The 22500-nt window shown below is 43.5% G+C and overlaps 1 protein-coding gene across 10 annotated transcripts in view; it reads left to right on the forward strand.

Annotated features, from left to right (window-relative positions):
- The window catches only part of LOC143284534 (netrin receptor UNC5C-like), a 908143-nt gene that overhangs the window by 678547 nt on the left and 207096 nt on the right, over window positions 1-22500 (forward strand). For 9 of the 10 annotated variants that reach the window (XM_076591319.1, XM_076591328.1, XM_076591302.1 and 6 more), the window contains exon 4: window positions 11550-12514. In XM_076591319.1, the coding sequence (XP_076447434.1) occupies window positions 12397-12514 (118 nt within the window). In that variant the 5' untranslated portion in view covers window positions 11550-12396. Of the gene's footprint in view, window positions 1-11467; window positions 12515-22500 lie in introns of those variants that run through there. The other variant, XM_076591263.1, reaches the window with a different exon arrangement.

The raw sequence follows: 22500 nt of genomic DNA on the forward strand, positions 1-22500 counted from the left end.
ACATCATCATCCATTTTGTTCAGGCAGACAAGGGTCGTTTACCACGATATCATTCAGATGTATCAGAGTCACTGTCAGTCTAGCTTGTCGCTCAGAGTAAGCATGTCTGCCTGCCAGCCTGCCTGCCTGTTTGTCTCTCTGTCCATGTGTCTGTCTGTCTGCCTTCATGCCTGTCTTATGCCTTCGTCCTGTCCGGTTTCCCACAGTGCTTACACCTCACCGGCCACTGCGGTAATTGTGGAGTTGTGTCAAGGATTACTTGGATGAGTGTATACAGCAGTATGCAAGCTTATGCTGTGTGCATTTTGGGGAATCGTTTGTAAATTGTAGCGTTGGGTTTTCCCCTTTCTTGCCTCTGTGTATTCAGTCTCTGTCTCTTGTCTCTCCTCTATCTCTCCCTCCTCTCTCTCTCTCAGTTTCTGTCTCTGTTTGTCTCTTCGTCTCCCTGTGTCTGTCGGTCTGTCTCTGTCTCTCTCTCTCTCTCTCTCTCTCTCTCTCTCTCTCTCTCTCTCTATATATATATATATATATATATATATATATATATATATATATCCTCTTCTTTTCTCTATCTCCGGTTCTGGTCAGTCTTTTCCATTCTCATTAGATGTGGGTTTGCCCCCGAAAGCGGAGTATGGCTGCCTACATGGCGGGGTAAAAACGGTCATACGCGTAAAAGCCCACTCGTGTACACACGAGTGAACGTGGGAATTGCAGCCCACGAACGTAGAAGGAGAGAAGAAGAAGAAGAAGAAGTGTTTTGTTGTTGTTGTTGTTGTTTGTTTGTTATTGTTTTTCTCTTTGTTAGTCACGATATTAATTCCATGAAATGAACGGCTGTTGTTCGAGTTGTTGTTTTCTCTCTTCCCCTGTCCTCTTCCTTCAGACCCCCCTTCTGCTATTTCTTCTTTCTTTTGTTTTTGCTTCCCCCCCCCCCCCCCCCATGGCATCGTTTTGTGAAGGCGTGGTGAAAGGAAGCTCTCTTCTTTTTTCTTCTTCTTTTTCTTCTCAAAGCTTACCCTTTTCTACCGTATACTTACCCTTTTAGTTTCAACCTCAATAAAACATCCTAGTTCAAGTTCTCTCTGTTGCATTCGCGGAAAGACCAAGGCAAACATGAGACAGTTGTACTGTATTGTATCTTCTTTTTTTTTTATCATAACAGATTTCTCTGTGTGAAATTCGGGCTGCTCTCCCCCAGGGAAGCTACACTACAGCGCCACCCTTTTTTCTTTTTCTTTTTTTTCCTGCGTGCAGTTTTATTTGTTTTTCCTATCGAAGTGGATTTTTCTACAGAATTTTGCCCAGGAACAACCCTTTTGTTGCCGTGGGTTCTTTTACGTGCGCTGAGTGCATGCTGCACACGGGACCTCGGTTTATCGTCTCATCTGAATGACTAGCGTCCAGACCACCGCTCAAGGTCTAGCGGAGTGGGGGAAAATGGCGGCGGCTGAGCCGTGATTCGAACCAGCGCGCTCTGATTCTCTCGCTTCCTAGGCGGACGCGTTACATCTAGGCCATCACTCCACATCAGTCCGGATATATTATTTTCATGTGGGTACCAAAACCTGGCGCATTTTCATTTATTTACTTGTTTATCTAGTTAGTTAGTTAGTTATCTATTTATGTATCTGTTCATTTATTCGTTTATCTGTTTATCGTTTTATTCTCCTTTTTTTACGGCGTCTTCAGGACCTCGACCAGAAGTGTCAGTCCCACAAAGAGAGAATACAAGGACTATCATTTTATTAGTATTCTTACAGTGGGGAGGGTTTGCAGACCCACTTTCGTCTGATTTTTGTGGTAGTTCCCAGGTGAAGTTTAGCTAGAACTGTGTGTTGTGACCTACTTCTCGCTCTGCAAGCGACGAAAGGTCCACCACGAAAGCGGGTCTACAAACCCTCCCTGGCAATAGCCGAGTGGTTAAATTAAAGCGTTGGACTTTCAATCTGAGACCCGACCTGCTAGTGCCTGAACCCCCTTCGAGTGTATACCCTCGCATAAGATCATATAGGCACATTAAAGATTCTGTAATCCATGTCAGCGTTCGGTGGGCTATGGAAACAAGAACATACCCAGCATGCACACCCCCAAAAACAGAGTATGGCTGCCTATATGGCGGGGTAAATAAACAAACCGGTCATACACGTAAAATATTAAATGTTAGAAGTTTGTCTGAATGTGTAGGTGTGCGTGCCTGAAATCTGATTGAATGACACAGGAAACGAATGATGAGCGTGCAATGGTAGCCGTCGGTTGGCTCTACCTAGCTAGGCAGCTTGTTGTGTAAATGACTCCGTGTTTGTAAAGCGCTTTGAGCTTGGTCGCCGACCTAGGATAGGCGCTATATAAGTATCCATATCAATCAATCAATCAATGTTATTGTCTCGGACGCCTCCTCCCCAAGACGGCACCCTTACCTCCCCTCTCTCCACAACCACCCACACCCCGCCCTACGCCCCTCTCAAGCACCCACACCCCGCCCTACGCCCCTCTCAAGCACCCACTCCCCGCCCTACGCCCCTCTCAAGCACCCACTCCCCGCCCTACGCCCCTCTCAAGCACCCACACCCCGATCCCAATCCGCCACTGCCGTGAAACCAAAGACTGCCTGCCCTTCCTTCTATTCTACTGTTGTCTCCAGTCAAATCCTGGCCGAGCCATCTAATCACCACGACATGTACCGCCACTCTGTCAGTAATTACCACTTGTAGCATGGAGCCCAGACAAAAAACTTGTCATTTTGTTTCCCCGACAAAACAAGCTACACACAATACATACAATGACGAGTGCTTTTTAGTTAAGCTGGCTATGTGTTTCAGATCTTTTTTTTTTTTCTTTTTTTTTTTTTTTTTCGTCTTGCAGACACACACTCCACACTTATTAGACACTAGAAACAACAAACACAACTTGTTCTTTAGGCTCTCTCTGTGTGTGTGTGTGTGTGTGTGTGTGTGTGTGTGTGTGTGTGTGTGTGTTGTTCTTCCTTCTTTCTCCATTGATATGAGTCCATGAAAACTAACAATTATTGAAAGATCGTTAATATTTATTATGAATTTTTTCTAACGATTTGTTAGACATAAGTTTACGAATTATTCACTAACAATGAAGGGCAATTACAATAACAAAAAATAAAATAAAAATCGACCAGACTACTATACGTGCAACCTTGGACTGGTATCTTTTAATCTTTTTTTTTTTCTTTTTTTTTCTTCCCCGTCGCGCCCTGCGAAGTGCGTCAATAAAGCAGTCACCGTGCAGATAGTCAGCAACGTCATACATCGGCTGTCCCTGTCCCTGTCCCCGCCCCTGTCTCGTTCTTTTAATGAAATGAGAAGACCCAGTCGGCTAGACTGTAACCGAATCAGACGGGGCATAGGGGTCGCCGTAAAACATCACGTGATGGTGCCGATTTGCATAAAGTTCCCATGGTGTCCCGTCGTAAACTCTGCGGGCAGGACCACGATCAAACATTGTCAGAGGCCCTAGAGGACTTGAACACCGAAGAGAGAGAGAGAGAGAGAGGTGAAAAAGAAAAAAAAAAAAAAAGAAGTCCTATCACTACTCTGACAAAGCCAGGCTCTTTGCAGCGTTGATGTACAAAGCGTGCTGCATTGAACAAAGGCTTGTGCATTTGGGGTGATGGGTCATTGAGTTTTACGACCCCAGCGTGAAGTTGTCAGCAGCCGTAGTCTCTGCGTGTTGTGCTCAGGCTCGCTTCAGTTTTAGTCGATGGCATTTCATTACCTTTTTTGTTCTGTCTGTCTGTCTCTCTGTCTGTCTGTCTCTCTGTCCGACTGCCTTTGCACCAAGTCGCTTTTGCGTGCCATTTCTTTCGTTTCACTCAGATAGAGAGATGGGGAAGAGATTGTGTGTCATGGCTGTTCCACAGGGTGTATTATGACAATAGCGATGGTGGTAACAGACAGACGCAGGGCTTTCCAAACAGCTGCCTCCACAGCAGGGCTCACGCATCGACATGGTCTCTGGAGGCAGAGTACACAGCCAACGATGACGTTGATGATGATGATGATGATGATGACAGCGGATGTAATTTTCCTGATGCGTTCGTCATTGGTTTTGTTTGTTTGTTTTTTGTTCTTCTTGTTGTTAACATACTCATGGCAAGAGAGATACGTATATGTGTGCTGCATGAGAGACGTGTATTTAATGACTGACCGTTCAGAATCATGCGTACTTTCTGTCAGTTCCGCTTGTCCGAAAGTGTTGCCATCATTAGCACGTTGATTTGGAAAGCGCATCAGCAGTCTTTCCAGCCTCCATGCCGAGCCTGACCTTCCTTGTGTGTAACCCTGTCTGCACTTTGTTCATATCTCTTCAGTGTATATAATGTGTTTATATTGTCAGCATGAGTAAAACATACGCGTGTTATTATCTTCTTTTTTTTCTCTCTCTCTTTTTTTTTCCTTTTTCTTTAGAGATGACAAGCTTAACTTGATTTATTGTGGACAAGACCACAATTAGAAGTGCTTGTTTTGAACACTGTCTTGTTTTGAATTGTTGGCATTGTTTTGCATTACTATCACAACAGCTTTCTCTGTGTGATATTCGGGCTGCTCTCCCCGGGGAAACGCGTAGTCGCCATAGTGCAGCGCCATCTATTTCGTTTTCGTTTTTCGGATGTCAGCAAATGCATTTTACTTACCAAAGCGGATTTTTCTACAAATTCTGCCCTGAACAACTCTTGTTGCTGCGAGTTTCTTTACGTGCGTTAATTGCGTGCAACACACGGGACCTTGGTTCATCGTCTCTTCCGCCGAAAAGACCATGAGCAAAAACAGTTTATGAAGCAAACCATGATAGACAAGGTAACCCAGAATGATAATTATGCCCCTTAGGCACGGGATATTTCCGTCTCATTTAACATTGGAGGAAAATAGAAGAGCTTTAAAACGATGACAAAAATCTATTCTATATACCCCCCCCCCCCCCCCCCCCACCCCCCATCCCCCCCCACCCCCGAAAAAAAAATCATAACAAAAAAGAATAATGCGCACACAGCTAGAAAGGGCAATTGGCAGCTCAATTTGTATGGGTGCCAAAAAAAAGGAAAAAGAAAAAAAAAGCCCATCATAATAATATCAAATTATAAAGTGCGGAGAGTGACAAAAATTGTGGAATGGGTTCTAGAATAAATACAGGTGAATAGATCGGGAAGCCAAAAAGTGAGTGAGAGAGAGAGAGAGAGAGAGAGAGAGAGAGAGAGAGATTGCGCATGTGTGTCTTACGTATTTTTCGTTCTCAAGTCACAAAGAGAAAGAGAGACAGACAGGCAGTGAGAGAGAGAGAGAGAGAGAGAGAGAGAGAGAGAGAGAGAGAGAGAAGACAAGAGAAAAACAGAGGGAAACAAAGACTCCATGCTGGACAGCACCACTGACTAATGAGCGAAGAAGACACCGATGGACAGGACACGTCCCCAGGATGTCACCAGATCCACTTCCAAGAGAGACGCGGCGCAGAACAGTTGAAACATAATAATAATAATGGATACTTATATAGCACACTATCCAGAAATCTGCTCTAGGTGTTTTACAAAAACACATTTCATCAATGTTACATACACACACCAAAATGGGACAACACACACACACACACACACACACACACACACACACACACACACACACACACACAAACTGCATACTTACATTTTAACATACATGTGTAGCTAATAGCTACCCTCAACACATACGCACACATAGGCAGGCACAAACTAACGTAAACACACGTGCGTGCGCGCTTGCACACACAAACACACACACACACACACACACACACACACAAGACACACACACACACAATACACATCCATATACATGCATACACATACATATGTATACACACATTATCAAACACAGCTAACTCAAAGGAAGTGGACCTGCCACACAATTCAACTTATTGCTGAGGGAAAAGGTGAGGTTTGAGACGAGATGTAAAAGATGCAAGGGAATCAGAATGACGGAGGTTGTCAGGGCAACATAACTGAAGGACAATACATGGGGGTGAGCTAGCAGTTTCAGTTTCAGTAGCTCAAGGAGGCGTCACTGCGTTCGGACAAATCCATATACGCTACACCACATCTGCCAAGCAGATGCCTGACCAGCAGCGTAACCCAACGCGCTTAGTCAGGCCTTGAGGAAAAAAAAAGAAAAAAAAAGGTGAATAAATGATAGATAAGCTTACACAAAGAAATAAATAAATAATAACTATAATGTAAATAAATAAAAAAATAATAATAATAACAATGATGATAAGTAAGCAGATAGATCTAAAACATGAAGACACACATTCACATATACACCCACACATGCATAACAGATATGCACCGAACATGCAGTTTCAGAGATATGAAAGCACAGTCAAATATAAACGTACATGAGCTCCAACACACACACACACACACCACACACATTACCCTGCACCTCTTCTACCCCCCTCCTCCACACACTCATTTCTAGTCTACGTATCGTAGCTAGCAAAGACAGCACAAGACAGGCAGCCGTGAAGATCTTTGGTGGCGGTCTTACTTGCCATGAGAGGGTAGTGATCGGACAAGGGGACGAACTGAGAAGACAGAGGACAGAAACACACACAAAAAAAAGTGTGCGCTGGAAAAGAGGACATTTCCTTACACGTAAATTCAAGAAGATTGGGGATGTTGTATTATTTATACTGAATAGTGTAGTGCAGCATTGGTATCATGCATGTGTATGCATTTGTGTGTGTGTGTGTGTGTGTGTGTGTGTGTGTGTGTGTGAACGTGTGTGTATGTGTTTGTTTGAATGTGTGTGAATGTGTATGTGTGTGTGCGTTTGCGTGCGCGCGCGTCCGTGAGAGAGAGAGAGAGAGAGAGAGAGAGAAAAAAAACAAGTTTTAATAAAACATGACAATAATACAATGTGATATTTTGAAAGATATATATATATATATATATATATATATATATATATATATATATATATATCAAGTAAAGTTAAATCATGAATCATGTCGCTTCAGAACTGCCTCGGATAATTTACATGTGCCAGACGCATGGTTGCCCTTTGTGAACAAATCCACGTGATGGGCCACATCTACCTTCCTTCTTTACTATCCCCCCACACCCCCTCTCTCTTTGTCTCTGTCTCTCTGTGTGCATGTGTGTGTGTGTTTCCCTCTCTGTCTCTGTCTCTGTCTGTCTGTCTGTCTGTGTTTCTCTCTCTCTGTCTGTCTCCCCACCCTCTCTCCCCATCTCTCTCTTCCCAGTTCCCCACTCTCTCTGTGTCGCTATGATTTCATTTTCGTTCCACTACATAGGAGTGAACGAATCGATCAGCTGACGGATCAGCCAGTCACTTGATCGGTACTTACTGTTGTCAGTCCCTGCACCTCAAGTTACCAAGTGTGACGAGGCCTTGATGTTGTCAGTCTCTGTTCTTAAGTTACCAAGTGCGATGACGCCCTAATGTTCTCAGTCCATGCACCTCAAGTTACCAAGTGTGATGAGGCCTTGATGTTGTCAGTCTCTTTTCTTAAGTTACCAAGTGCGATGACGCCTTAATGTTCTCAGTCCCTGCACCTCAAGTTACCAAGTGTGATGAGGCCTTAATGTTGTCCATGAGGCCTTAATGTTCTCAGTCCCTGCACCTCAAGTTACCAAGTGCGATGAGGCCTTAATGTTCTCAGTCCCTGCACCTCAAGTTACCAAGTGCGATGAGGCCTTAATGTTCTCAGTCCCTGCACCTCAAGTTACCAAGTGTGATGAGGCCTTAATGTTCTCAGTCCCTGTACCCCAAGTTACCAAGTGTGATGAGGCCTTAATGTTGTCAGTCCCTGCACCTCAAGTTACCAAGTGTGGCGAGGCCTTAATGCTGTCAGTCTCTGTTCTTCAAGTTACTAAGTGTGGTCAGGTCTTAATATTATTCCCTACACCTGAACTTACCAAATGCGATCAGGCCTTAATGTTGATCCCTACACCTGAAGTTACCGAATGCGATCAGGCCTTAATGTTGATCCCTACACCTGAAGTTACCGAATGCGATCAGGCCTTAATGTTGATCCCTACACCTGAAGTTACCAATGCGATCAGGCCTTAATGTTGGTAATCCCTACACCTGAAGTTACCAAATGCGAGCAGGCCTTAATGTTAATCCCTACACCTTAAGTTACCAAATGCGATCAGGCCTTAATGTTGATCCCTACACCTGAAGTTACCAAATGCGATCAGGCCTTAATGTTAATCCCTACACCTTAAGTTACCAAATGCGATCAGGCCTTAATGTTGATCCCTACACCTGAAGTTACCAAATGCGATCAGGCCTTAATGTTAATCCCTACACCTGAAGTTACCAAATGCGATCAGGCCTTAATGTTAATCCCTACACCTGAAGTTACCAAATACGATCAGGCCTTAATGTTGACAGCCCCTGCACCTCAGGTTACCAAGTGTGTTCAAGTTGAATCCAGCGAGACTGTGAATAAAACCACAGAGAGAGAGGCGGACATGTACACACAAAGAGAGAGAGCGAGAGAGAGAGGGAGAGAGAAAGAGAGGCGGACATGTACACACAAAGAGAGCGAGAGAGAGAGAGGCGGACATGTACACACAAAGAGAGCGAGAGAGAGAGAGGCGGACAGGTACACACAAAGAGAGAGAGAGAGAGAGAGAGAGAGAGAGAGAGAGAGAGAAGCGCACATGTACAGAGAAAGAGAGAGAGAATATATATATATAGGCGAGAAAACGGTTGAGACTAACCTGTAGGTGGTGACTTGTCCTATGAAGAGAGTATCCCGACGTTTCGGGCCCTAGGCCCTTCTTCATGGGGAGAAAAATACACACACACACACACACACACTCACACACAAAACAGCAGCAGCAGCAGTCCATTCCGACATGCACGCTCCGTGGGCGGCGAAGTGGCGCCAGACAATGGCTGCAATGAGTGCTTGAACTGTATACGACTGCAGACGGCATGTGCAAGGCGTCTTACGTAAGTCTCCGTGAATTATTAGGGCGCTGTGGCACAGGGTAGTGTCAGTCGGTGCTTCAAGCACAAGCTTGTCTTTTTGTCTTTTGCTCATGAGGCTGTTTGGGTTGTAATTAATGTGCGTATGTGCGTGTGTCTGTAATTAATGTGCGTATGTGCGTGTGTCTGTAATTAATGTACGTATATGTGTACATGGAATTGTTGCTGCTCTGCGCCGGCAGGGTGTAAACTAGTGTGACTTAAGATGTGTTCTCTTCATAAAAACATGTTTTTTTGTTGTTGTTTTTTTATCTCACTTTTTTTTCATTGAGGAGGAAGGTGGCAGAACGGGTAAGATGCTCACCTGCCAATACAGTGTCCGTGAGGGTATGGGTTCGATTCCCGCTCTGTACGTGCGCCCTTTCTCACGAAATTTGACTGGGAAAATCAAACTGAGCCAGTATGGGCATTCGGATGAGACGATAAACCGAGATCCCATCCCGTGTGCAGCGCGCACTCGGAGCACTGGGAAAAAAAAATCCATCGCAAGAAAGAGTTTCGCACACAAACATACACACAGACACAGTCACACACAGACACACACAGACACACACACACACACACACACACACACACAACCTGCCCCTCCCACCCCTCCACACACACTCACACACGTCCTCCCCGCCCTCACACAGGCACATACACACACGCACGCGCGCATGCACGTGTGTGTGTGCGCGCACACACACACACACACACACACACACACACACACACACACACTGAGATGAATAGAGAGAAAGACTTACAGACTATAAATAGTCCTACATATAGCGACGGATGCGCAGACATGGAGACAGGTGTATACTATATATTATAGTTCATTGTTAACAGACTGTTTACTGTTTGGAAAGAACATAGACGATAAGAGAGAGAGAGAGAGAGAGAGAGAGAGAGAGAGAGAGCGAGAGAGAGTAATGCAAAAGAAAAATTGCTTTTCCTGAACGATATCTCCACGCCCCCCCCCCCCCCCCCCCCCCCCGCCGCACACACACACACACACACACACACACCCCACCCTCAAGTTACACGCAGGCTCGCTCACTCACTCATACCAAGAAACGTTTCCAATATTGATTTGAAAAGTAAAACGTATCTACATGTGAATCCTGGTTAGTCATTTTCTAAGTCTCTTTTTACTCATGTCTTCTTTCGTTTCTTTCTTCACACATATTACCAGTGGGTCGTTGTCTCCATACCTCTCTTTTTACTCGTTTCTTCTTTCCTCCATTAATATTATCTGCATGCATAGCGCGTTGGGTTATGCTGCTGTCAGGCATCTGCCGAGCAGATGCGGTGTCACGCATATGGATTTGTCCGAACACAGTGACGCCGCCTCAGCTGATAAACTGAAACTGAAACTCACTCAGTTTCGTGTTTTTTGTTTTTTTTAAAATTCTTTTATTTATTTTTTTTCATAATTCTTTCTGTCTGTTATGTGAGTTTCAGCCACGAGCTTGCTTCTTGCAGTCGGTAGGGAGATAGGAACAACCTGCTGAAAGTTGATCTGTCTCTTTCCATCGGTTCTCTGTCGCTTTGTCTTCTTTCGTCCATATAGCCACCGTCTGTGCGCTTTGAATCCGAAAGGTAAAGTGTACTGTGAGACACCAGGACATACTCTCTTTGTCTTTTTGCCTGTCTGTCCCCGTGCTCTCTCACACCGTGTGACGGCGAGCGGTTTCAATTCACTCCATAATTATATCATATCTGGTGAATAGTTCTTCGGTGCGGCGCCCCAACTACTCTTCATAGAGTAAGGGGAGAAAAAAAAAAGGAAGAAAAAAAAAGAAAAGAATATATCATTGACTTTGGTTCAGAGCGAAAAACAACCTACCAGTACATTGCCCTTTCTCTTTTTACCTATCTCTGTCTCTCTTTCTCTGTCAAACACACACGCACACACGCACACACACACACACACACACACACGAGAGAGAGAGAGACTCGTTGTTGCCATTCGTTGTTTAACAAGACCAAAATCAAATCAAAAAGTCCCCCGAGGGTCGTAAAGGCCAACTGTTCTCTTTTAACAGTTCACCAGCTCGACATGTGGATTTCCAAGCCAGGAAAAGTTTATCATACGGCAAGCTAATAGACCTTTGATAGAGAGTTGGCCCCGTATTCATCTCTGCACTGTACAAACACATACACACGCCTCTCTCTCTCTCTTTCCCTCTCTCCTTTTCCAGACGGCACGGAAGCCGGCGGTAGAGGTACTTTTCCCAAACCCGTGTCCCATCCAGCAACTGTCAAGTGGGCCTCAAGTCCGTCTACCAACCAATTGAAATCAATTATCTAGAGAGGGGGTGGCGATGCTCGTTTAGTCTGGCCAATCAGAGACCGCGATTAACCTAGGAGGGAGGAGAGCCGCGCGCGGAGCCGGCGGGCGCGCGGTGTTGTTGAATGGCGCCCCGTCTGCTATGAGAGGAACACGAACAGTGAGTGAATGAGGGGGGATTGAAAAACTTTTGGGCTGGCAAAGTCAACACAGGGAAAACTGATCCCTATGATGTTCTATTGCAGGTGGGGCCTCAGAGCTAAGTCGGAGAGATAGACCCGTCTTTTCAAGTCCTTTCAAAGCTGTGTGTGCGCGGAGAAGCGAACTGGGGGCGCAGGAAGTGAACGTTGGTCTACACGGCGCTGATAAACTCCACGCTGCCAAGGCCTCAGTCAGTCAAGTCTCTTCAGTCTGAAGGAGGAAAGACAAGCAGACGACACGCTACGATCACACAGCTAACCAGGATTTGGCCGGAGGCTTTCTTTCTGCCAGGAAGCGATAGCGCTGGTGTGTGTTAAAAAATATATACATAAAAAAAAGTTCCTCGGTGTGTTCTTTTCCAGCGGTCATGGTGGTGGCGCCTCAGCAGCCGCTGTGTCGACTCTTACGTGTGTGTGTGTTGTGAAGTGGTGCGTGGCTGAGAGGATCTGTGGTCTGGTGTATTGTTTTAAAACCAACACGTCCGCTGTGTGGTGTCCAGTGTGGTTCGCACCTCGTGTTGAGTGAGAAAATACAATGATGTGCTTTCACACTGAAAGTGAGGTTGACCAACCTCATGTCTCTGTTCAAACCGACTGTTTTACCTAAGTTGGTACAGTGTGTTTTTCTTAAATTTTTTTCGTTTGGTTTTGTACCCTGTCCACAGTAACAACGCAGTGCTTCACTTTTCACGGAAACTTGTGTTCGAAAGTTTGGATTTACGGGTGTGAATAATAATTCCTCTTTATTATCACAAGGAATCTTCAGTATTGATCTATTGGAGTACGATTTCGAGGAGATCTTGGTTCGTTCTACACATCTGTTGAGGAGTGTCTGGGAGTTCATGATTGTGTCTGGCACGGACGACGGATACGTGTCTGTGTGGGGGAAGTGATGACCACGGTACCAACCATGTGCTGGAGTTGGACAGAGTGCGGGGGTCACTACCTCCTCCTCGTGATTGTGGCCCTTGGACTTACGTGCTTCTGCCCCACTGGACTACATGCACAAGGTGGGTCATCTTTTCTTTGCGCTCGAAGTGTGTCAGTGTTTGTTTCGTTGGTCGTCTTTTTGTTGTTGTTGTTGTTTCTTTTTCTGTGACAGTTATGTTCTGTTTTGTCTGCTGATTGTGGGAGTGTGTGCGTGTGCGAAATGGGATCAGAAACACTCTTGGATGCATTTGTGTGTGTGTGTGTGTGTGTGTGTGTGTGTGTGTGTGTGTGTGTGTGTGTGTGAAAGAGAGAGAGAGAGAGAGAGTGTGTGTGTGTGTGCGTGTGTGTTGCTGAGTGAGTGTGTGAGTGTGTGATTGAAAGCTTCCCAAAGTTCCATCGTATTGGGCGAATTTTCCACTACGAACACACGTACACACGCAGACGCAAACACATGCCTGTAGATTTTAGTCTTCAATTCGTAATACACACACACACACACACAAAAAAAAAAAATCACTGCAGTCATTTGACAGTTGTTTCACTGATTATTTAGTTATGTTCTACAAAGAACTCGCAACGAGTATAATCACTAGAAAAGTAAAAATAATTGGATCTGAGCTATTTACGTGCTGACAATCGATAACACTGTCGTCTGCAATGCAGCCCTTGGTTGCGTCCCTTCCTGCGCTGTCGGATGTTGGGGTGGCGTGGAAAATGGTCAGCACCTTAACTCTGCGAGAGATTTATGGTGGTGAGAGACCCTCTAGCACTCTGTCATCTTAGAAAAACGGTTCCATTTCCCTACTTGCTTGAGTTTTCCGTCACCAGTGAATCCTTTGGCGGGTTTGTGGCTTTTCTTCCGTTTTTTAAAGTTATTTTTCAGAGTTTTGTTTGGTTGCGTGGGTTGTCGTCTGTTACCAGCACTCGGATTTCAAGTTCGCCAATGCGGTGTCTCTTAATCTATGCTGTCACATTCGAAATCATACATTACGGGTTTTTATTTATTCATTTTGTTTGCTTTGTTGTTAGACGTCTGCTTCCATAAACAAATTAAGTGTTAGGATTTCGCTTTCATTATGTCTCTGAATCTATGTTTTCACAATCGAAATCATACTCACTACATGATATACTATTTTTTATGAAGTTATTTTTCATCATGTGTATGTTTTTATACTCTCCTTTAATTATGGGTTTATCAGTTACACCATTTTGACGAATCCTTTGATAAGTTCAAAGCAAATTTATTCTATTTATTTTCTTTTTTCTTCAGTCCAGCAGTTTATGGTAAGAAATTTACTAAAATCGCTGTAAACACAAGACATTAATACTGTATAAAATAAGTCATGTTGTAATCCTGACAGAAGTGTTGAAGCCGAAATAATTTGGATCGATTAATCCATAGGCTCAAGAGGCGAGACCAGGTCACTTTGTCGGAGCGATGACGTATTCAGAAGTCAGACGTCGTGTTTGGATTATGAGGCCGAGGATTAATCAAACCATGTGTAAACTGCTAATCCAGATGTAAATTTACAGGAGGTGCCCATGCATGGTGGTGTTGTCCAGGATAAACACACACACACACACGCGCACGCACACAGAGGGGAAACTTATATTGACTATCCCAGTATGCGTGTCTTTGGATTCTTTATATTTTTCGAAAGCTGTACTTATCACATTTATAACCAGTGCATACTAATAACCTCTTTTTGATTATTCTTATTTTGATTGCATGGGAAACTTTTTATATTCATGCTGTAGACTCACTAGACTGTTGGACTGAAATGTATTTATTGATTTGTCTTTAATTATTGATAAGAAATTATTTGTGATTTGTTTATCAGCTTATTTGTTTCTGCAGAAAGTATTATTATGAAGTTATTTACATTGATCTCAGATTGCAACATGTAGAGTATTTTAGTAAGGATAAGCTGAGGATGCTTTTTCTTCAGGAATTTTGATATTACTAGTGATTTTATCAATATTAATGACGGAACAAACAAAAAAATCAAATACTACTAATTATTATTATTATTATTATTATTCATTATTATGAATAACACACACACACACACACACACACACACACACACACACACACACACATGTATACATACATCAACACACGGAGAAAAGCACAAAGGGACGTAAATATGGCATGTTTAGTGGAACCCATGGTGGACATAAGTGACATTATGATTACATCATATTACATTATATGATATGATATTATATGATATAATGAAATATTGTTATACTATATTATGTTATATTATATTTTTGTATTGTGTTGTATTATATTGTAGTATATGTTTTTATATACTTGTATATTTTGATTCATGTTGTAATCAGCTTTTAATGAAGTATTATTGGTGTTCCTCTTGAAGGTCTGTTTGAATTTTATATATTCACTTAAAAACCGAATTTCTTTGTGAGGAGATATTATGTCAAGCTTACTGCCATATCAGTAGTTTGTTTACAACTTCATTCTGTATTTTTGTTTGATATGATAATCGTTACCATTAGAAATTAGAGCATGACGAAAAACTGTACATGAATAAAATAACAAAGAATAGACAAGTACTTTAAAAAAAAACCAGAGAAATAATCACAAAATATATTAGTGGCAATTTTTGGGGTGACTTTGAAAAAAAAAACACCGAAAAAAAAAATAAAAAAATAAAAAAATAAAAAAAAGTAATAAAAACACCAACAACAAATGAAAACAACAAACGAAAAATCAAGAAACCTGATATGGAATTTGCATTCTCTTCTAATAATTAATATCAAAATCCAGAGGTGTTAAAAGGTGAAATTGTAGCATGACTTTTGATATAAGGCAGAAATAAACAAGGTTAAAAGGAAAAGGCTAAGCAACCAAAAATAAAACGAGACAAAATAAAATAGCAAATGAAACAGAAAGCAGACATAAACAAGTGAGAAAAATACAAAGGGAAGTTACAAAAGACAACAACAAAAAAGTACCGAATGAAAACAGAAGCACAAAAATAAACAGGAGAAGAGCAGGAACAACAAAATCTCAAATCAAAGCAGAACAACAAAGGACTAAAACAGAACAAAGTAAAACAAGTGTTTAGAAAAAAAAAAGGGGGGGGAAGAAGAAGAAGAAAGGTAAAAACTACAGGAAATGTAGAGCTGGGAAAAGAAACAAACATAGAAAACACCTATAACACACACACACACACACACACTCACACACACACACACCCACACATATATATATATATATATATAAATAAAAATAAAATAAAAATAATAATAAACTTGGCGGGGAGAGAGAGAGAGAGAGTTTTGGGTGGTTTGTTGACTTGTTTGCTTTTTTTTTTGTTTGGCCCGGGATCTGAATAGAGACAGGACAGGATTCGGAAGAAACTCGAGTGAGCTCGAGTGAGAGTGAATCTGGGAGGCAGACACACACACACACACATACACGGGAGGAGGGGGGGGGTATATAATGAGTTTGCCCACAGCTTTGCGGCAGAATGTCACCACTGGGCCGCACACCTGCTCGGCGGGGCTTTGATGTTGGGGGATGGGGGATGGAAGGGCGAAGGATGGGGGCGTAGACCGGGAGGGGAGTGGCCTGGCCAGTGAATCCCAGTGCCCCAAACAGACACCGTGCAAACACACACACACACACACACACACAGCTTCACAGACACCTTGGCAGGTACAGACCTCTTTCCAACACACACTACATAACACTCAACAACATGATGACTGCTGGTGAAGAAACCAGCCTGGCTTTGTTTCTTTTCTTTCTTTTTTTTCTTTTGCTTGTTCCTTGCAAGTGGCCCTCTACGAGAAGAAAGAGGGAGGAACAAGGGGGCGTTGAGGGGTGGGGGGTTAAAAGAGATGGAGGGATGTGGGTGGGTGGGGGTGAGCTGTGGATAGGGTTAAAAAAAAGAAGAAAAAATAATGTTTACCATTTCACTGCAAAACTTTGAAAAACTTTGTAGCGATTTGGGTTTTTTTGTCCTTTTTTGCTTTTATTTTATTTCGTTTTATTTTGTTTTATGTTTCTTTCGCTTTGTTGCTTTGTTTGTTTTTGTTGTTGTTGTTGTTTTTATCATTCATGAGCTGGTCAGAATTTAGGACCCGAGAGGAGGCTGGTAGGGATGAAAATATGTGAGGGAGTGAGGAGGGTAGCGTGTGTCTGTATGGAGACAGAGAAAGAGTGGTTAGTAATCGATGTGTGTGTGTGTTTGTGTGTGTGTGTGTGTGTGTGTGTGTGTGTGTGTTTGTGCGTGTGTGTGTGTGTGTGTGTGTGTGTGTGTGTGTGTGTGTGTGTGTGTGTGTGTGTGTGTTTGCACGCGCGCGCGCGGACACAGGAAGATAGAAAAGTGGATTGCGCTGGTTGGTAATGTTTGTTGCAAAGGATACCTGCTGCGTTATATGGCAGCGCTAACCGGCAGCGTCATTCATGTGTAAATTCTTCACGATTATGTTCGTTAATGTGTGCACACCGCACAGGGAGTTTTAAATGCAGCCCAAACATCGCTTAGATGTTCTGCCAGTTATTCGCGTATTAAAAACTCTGTCTCTTTCAAAATGACAACCACCCACATAATCTCTGTCTCTCGTTCACAATGACACCCACACCCACATCCAGTCAACCATCAACCCTTCCAACCATACACTAACACCTCCCCCACACCCTTTCCACACGCGCACACAAGCGACCGCACGCATGATCACATGATGGTTTCAAGAGGGGACGGGGGGGGGAGAGAGATGGTAGAAAGCAGGCGAAGAGGTGAAAACGGTGATGTATGTGCTGGCGTTTGAAAACTCGTTCAACTGGGTTGGTATAACGCCCCTCCCCCTCCCCCCCACGCCCTCCCAACCCACCCCAACGCCCCCCTCCTCCCCCCAACGCCCCCCCCCTCCCCCCCAAAAAAACCCACAACGTTCACGTTTAGTGTCAGTCTTTGTACCTGTCAGTTTCACGTTGTTCGGTAAAAATATAATGAACTGAAAGGGAGGTGGGGGCGATGAGGATTGTTGCTGTATTGACAGGCTGTTCTGTGTGTGTTTCTTCCTTTCTGGATTTTTTGCAAACACAAAGCATGAAATAAAGTAGAAATATTTGAAAAATGCATAGATAGATTAATAATAATAATAATAATAATAATAATAATAATAATAGTAATAATAATGATAATGATAATAATAACAAATTGATACTGCAGAATAAAAAAAACAACGATAAATACAAATGTTATGAAAAAAGTTAAAATGAAATAAATAGAAAAAGTTGTTTTTAAATGACAACAAAATTCAGAATTTTGAAACTAATTTTGTTGTCATTAAAAAAAACAACACTTTTTCTAGTTGACTTGACTAATTCCTTTATAAAGAATGAATGTGCAGTCAAGTCTTTTGATTCTTTATAAAGGAATTAGTCAAGCGTTATTTGTTTATATAAGATTACCCCACCTGTGCTTAATTATATATTTTGGATTGTTGTTGTCAATGTATAGCTGTTGCGGATGAACATTTCACTTCAGCATAAATACTCTTTCTGTCTAAAGAGCATTTTCAAACTGCACTCACCATTTTTGTGTTGCGCTTATGTAGACCTTGTGCAATGCTCTAAGGAATGCCATAGATTCTAGCTTTGTCTCAGTTTTCTTCATTCCCTTCTCCTGTGTATGATAGTCAGTCGTGTCCGACTTATGACCATCAGAACAGCAGAGGGGGTAACTGTTGTCCCGACTATCTGGGCTAGAATTTGATTATAGCTGAGTGTCTTTCCCAAGTTACATCCCCACTCTCTCGGCCGAGGGTTTTATGAGCAGTACTTTAAAACATTTTAACACACACACACACACACACACACACACACAAGTGCACTGCCCTCGTATTCTCCTACTTTGCTCGTTTCGTTCCCCCATCTCGTTCCCGGCACATCTCGTTTAATTTTTTCAGTTTATTTTACTTTATTTCAATTCATTTCATGTCATTTCTTCATCTTTTTTTTCTTGTTATTGTTGTTATCATTATTATTTCTGTTTTCATTGTTATTGTTATCATTATTATTATTAATATAATTATATTTTTATTGTTTTTGTTGTTGTTTTTTTTTTTACTTCTCCAACATTCCGGATAGGAGTACTCTCTGGCTTCTGTTCTTGATTGACTGGGGTTTTAAACTGACACATGGTGTGATTGAGGGTGTGGTGTGGTGGGCGCACGGTGAAAAAAACCACCCACTTAAGGCAGTCAGGGGAGGTAAGAGCCTTCATCGATCGGACCAAGGCGTGAGGTTTGTGCTACCGGAAAGAAGGGGTTGGGGGAGGGGTGGTGTGCTGTTTTGTGGGGTTGGGAGGGTGGGGGTCAGTCCTTGAGATATTAGCATGGATTGACACAGATCTTCACCTGTCGTGAAGAAAAAGCCCTGCTTGGCTTCTGTCTCTGTCTCTGTTTCCGTAAGTTTCTGTCTCAGAGTGGGAGGGCGAGTAGAAATTTGATGTTTTGTCCTGTCTTTTGAAGTGTGCACGTGTACTGTCTGTAGTGTGGGAGCAGCTCTTCATGTGTGTTGGTGAACTGAGAACAGAGGAGAGGAGGAGTAGGGAGGTGGGAGGGCGGGTGGGAGATGGCAGTTCAGCAGGGGGTATGGGTGGGAGTGGAGGCCTACCGATCCCCCACTCTCTTCCTCTCTCACCTCTCGCACGCTGGTGTTTATCAGGGGTGTGCTCTTTTAGAATTCAAATGGGGGAATAAAAGTGTGTTTTATATCCTTTTTTAATACATTATTCAAATATTTTTTGTTGGTTTTTTGTTGTTGTTGTTGTTTTTGTTTTTTGTTTTTTTGTTTTGTTTTGTTACTGGTCCGTGTGACTCGAGGCTGGTAACACGATTGTAAGGTATGATTTTCTGTACTCAACGGACCGACTGGTAAATGGCAGATACGAGCGTGGTTGTCGTTTATCTTTTTTTTTTCCAGTGCCGATAAGAAAGGGCGGAAACGGTACAATGAAATATATTGTGTGTTAGTGCAGGTTTATATATGTGTTGGAGAGAATAACAGATAATAAAATGTGTGATATATATATATATATATATATATATATATATATATATATATATATATATAAATGCGTACACTATATATGTATCTTCTTGCATGCGAGTATGGATTGGAAAAAAAGGGGTTGATTTGAACACGCGGGATTTTTCTTTCTTTCTTTCTTTTTTTTAATTTTTTTTAAATGAACCTCATTTATTTTATGGGTGACATTAAGGAAAGTTAGTACTCGCTTAGGTGGACACTAAAAACTCTTAGTTTCAGCTGTGATAACCACAACAACACATCATCCTCTGGTATCCCTCCACCTCCTCTTTATTCTCTGTTTCCCCGGCTCGCGAATTGCAGCAGATCGGATGTCAAAGTACACAAGAACAGTTAGGAGCCGTATAGGGGGCGGAAGATTAGAAAACAGGAGTATGAATGGGAGAGAGCAGAATATAAAAATGAAAGAACGTCACTGTAAGAGGAGAGATGGGTGCCCAGGGTGGGAGGTGTCCTGAGCGTCACAGTGTGCGAAAGGGAAGAAGAATAGGAGTGTGGGGATGCGCGAGGAAAAGGAGTGGGGGCGGGGGGCGAGCAGGGATTTGAGATGAGAGGGAGGGAGTCTTGCCTTCAAGGCATTGGCCTACTGGACCAGATGTGCACGCTCTTTGCTCTGCTTGCAACAAGAAGCGAGAGTTGAGGCTTTAGAATTGACGTGGTGGGGTGGTGGGGGGTATAGGGTGAACGATTGTCTGGGAAGAGGAAAGGGAGAGAGTTGAAGAATAACAGCTATTGCAAAAGAAAAAAAATCCATCCCATGACTTGACGCTGTAGACTGGAGGAAAACCGCAACACACACACACACACACACACACACCAGTCGAAAAGTCTCAACAGTTTTACATTACATGTTCAAACAATAATGTTCAAGTGTACGTTTGGGAGATGCCTGATCGCAGGGAAAAAAGTGTCATGAACATGCAAAAAAATAATCTGCGTGCATGTGTGGCTTTTTCGAACTTCCGCGTGAAAATGAAAATGCATCACACTGCTTTGTTTATCATCAAATACATGTATAGCCCGATGTTCAACATTAACTTTGTGTAAAGAGCGATTTTTACCAATTTTTTAAAACTTTTCTGGCGGTTGCGATTATAACCTCAAGTTTTTCCTATTGTTTTCTGTCGCAACCTGACTTAAAAAGAAAAAAATCCGGCTTACCATCTGCCCGTGGCTGCGTCTTCTATAATAATTTGTTAAGACTGGAATGACTGTGCGGGTGTATACATACATACATGCATATATATATATATATATATATATATATATATATGTATATATATGTACATATATGTATATATATCAACAACCACCACACACAGCAGCAGCACCAACACAAGAAGTGCACACACACACACACTGCTCAGTCTCAGCTAGCAGCATTCTGGCAGCGTAGAGGCCCGCTGGCCCAGTACAGCCCGGGCTGGCCGCTTCTAATCAGATTGGAAGGTGACGATCAGTGATTGATTTCTCGCGAGCCTCTTTTCTTCTGGAGTGGGTCCCCGCTGCCTTTGAAGAGGGCAGAGTTTAGGTAGCCGGGTCGCGCGCGCGTGGAGAGGTGCTCACACGAACTCTATTGGAAAATCGATGGAGAAGTTGTGTGGGAGCGGGGGGGGGGGGGGGGGGGGGGGGCGTGGGGGATGGTAGAAGGGTAGGGGCGGTTCTGTCTCAGTCTCAATCTGGAGGTTCCTTCCCCGCTGTCTCTTTCCTACAGTGTGTTCCCGAATTTTTTTTTTTTTTTTTTCTTCTTCTTCTCTGGTTGCAGGTCTTGTGGTTGTGTGGACTGGAATGTATTTCAAGTACACAGACACACACACACACACAGGCACACACACACACACACACACACACACACACACACATACACACACACACACACACATACACACACACACACACACACACACACACACACACACACACACACACACCATCAATTTGTTTGTTGAAGGCGGATGATTATTTCAGCAAGGCCAGTCCCCCAAAACAAAACAAAAACCAGAAAAGTGCTGCGTTCTTACACACGGATGCTGGTGGTCTGGCTGGGGCAAGGAGAGGTAGAGGCGGTGGGGCAGTGTATTATTGTTCAAGGTGACGAACACGGGGGGACAGACACAGCATTTCCCTGGCGATGAGAAGAAGAGAGGAGAGGAGAAAAAGAGTTGATGCGTGAAAATACCTTCACCTCACTGTCCAGTCTTAGGAATGCTGAGTGTCTGCTTCACCTTGGATGGGTTTTTTTTTGTTGTTGTTGTTTTGATTTTTTTTTTTTTTTTTTTTTAAAGAAGAGGGTTCTGTCCATTGTTGCCTAATGGTCCAGTGATCACAGCACAGTGCCAATTGGTGTATTGGGTGGTGGTGGTTGTGGGAGTCTTTTCCTTCCAGCAGCACAGCCGCCGCGCGGTGTGGTGGGGTGGAAAATCCACTTGAGCGCGTGTACACACCATCAGCAATTGTTTTCCTCCTCGGGGCCACACGCTTCTTTTGTCCCTCTAATTCCCACACAACTGGCGTTGCACGCTACGTCTGTAATTAGCGGGATCCGAAAGAGAGGGGGTTGTACTGGTGGGGAGGTTGGGGTGGGCGGCGGGGGGGGGGGGGGGGTACGAAGGGACAGTTGGAGGGTGAGGAGGACCAGCAGAGAACAAGAGGGGAGGGGGTAGGGAGGGGGTATCAGGTATGAGAGAAGCTTAGGGGTCCAGGAAGGGGGGAGGGGGGCATACTCGGGGGAAGGTTTGTATGTGCACTGATCTAAGACTATTTTAAGATCAGTTGGCTTCATGAAGGATTGAGGGGTAGTGGGAGGGTGAGCGGGAGAGGGTAGTGGGGTGGGGTTTGAAGGTGGGGGGGGGGGGGGGAACAGAAGGGGCCAGTAGAGTGGCGCTGCTCACCTGTGCTGTATCTCCGTGGTGTCGTGCTGATATGAGCTGAGCCCTGCATTTACCTGGCCTGACCCCACGCGCTGGGGGAGCG

The sequence above is a fragment of the Babylonia areolata genome, chromosome 1 (genome assembly GCF_041734735.1).
Source record: "Babylonia areolata isolate BAREFJ2019XMU chromosome 1, ASM4173473v1, whole genome shotgun sequence".
NCBI classification, from domain to species: domain Eukaryota; kingdom Metazoa; phylum Mollusca; class Gastropoda; order Neogastropoda; family Buccinidae; genus Babylonia; species Babylonia areolata.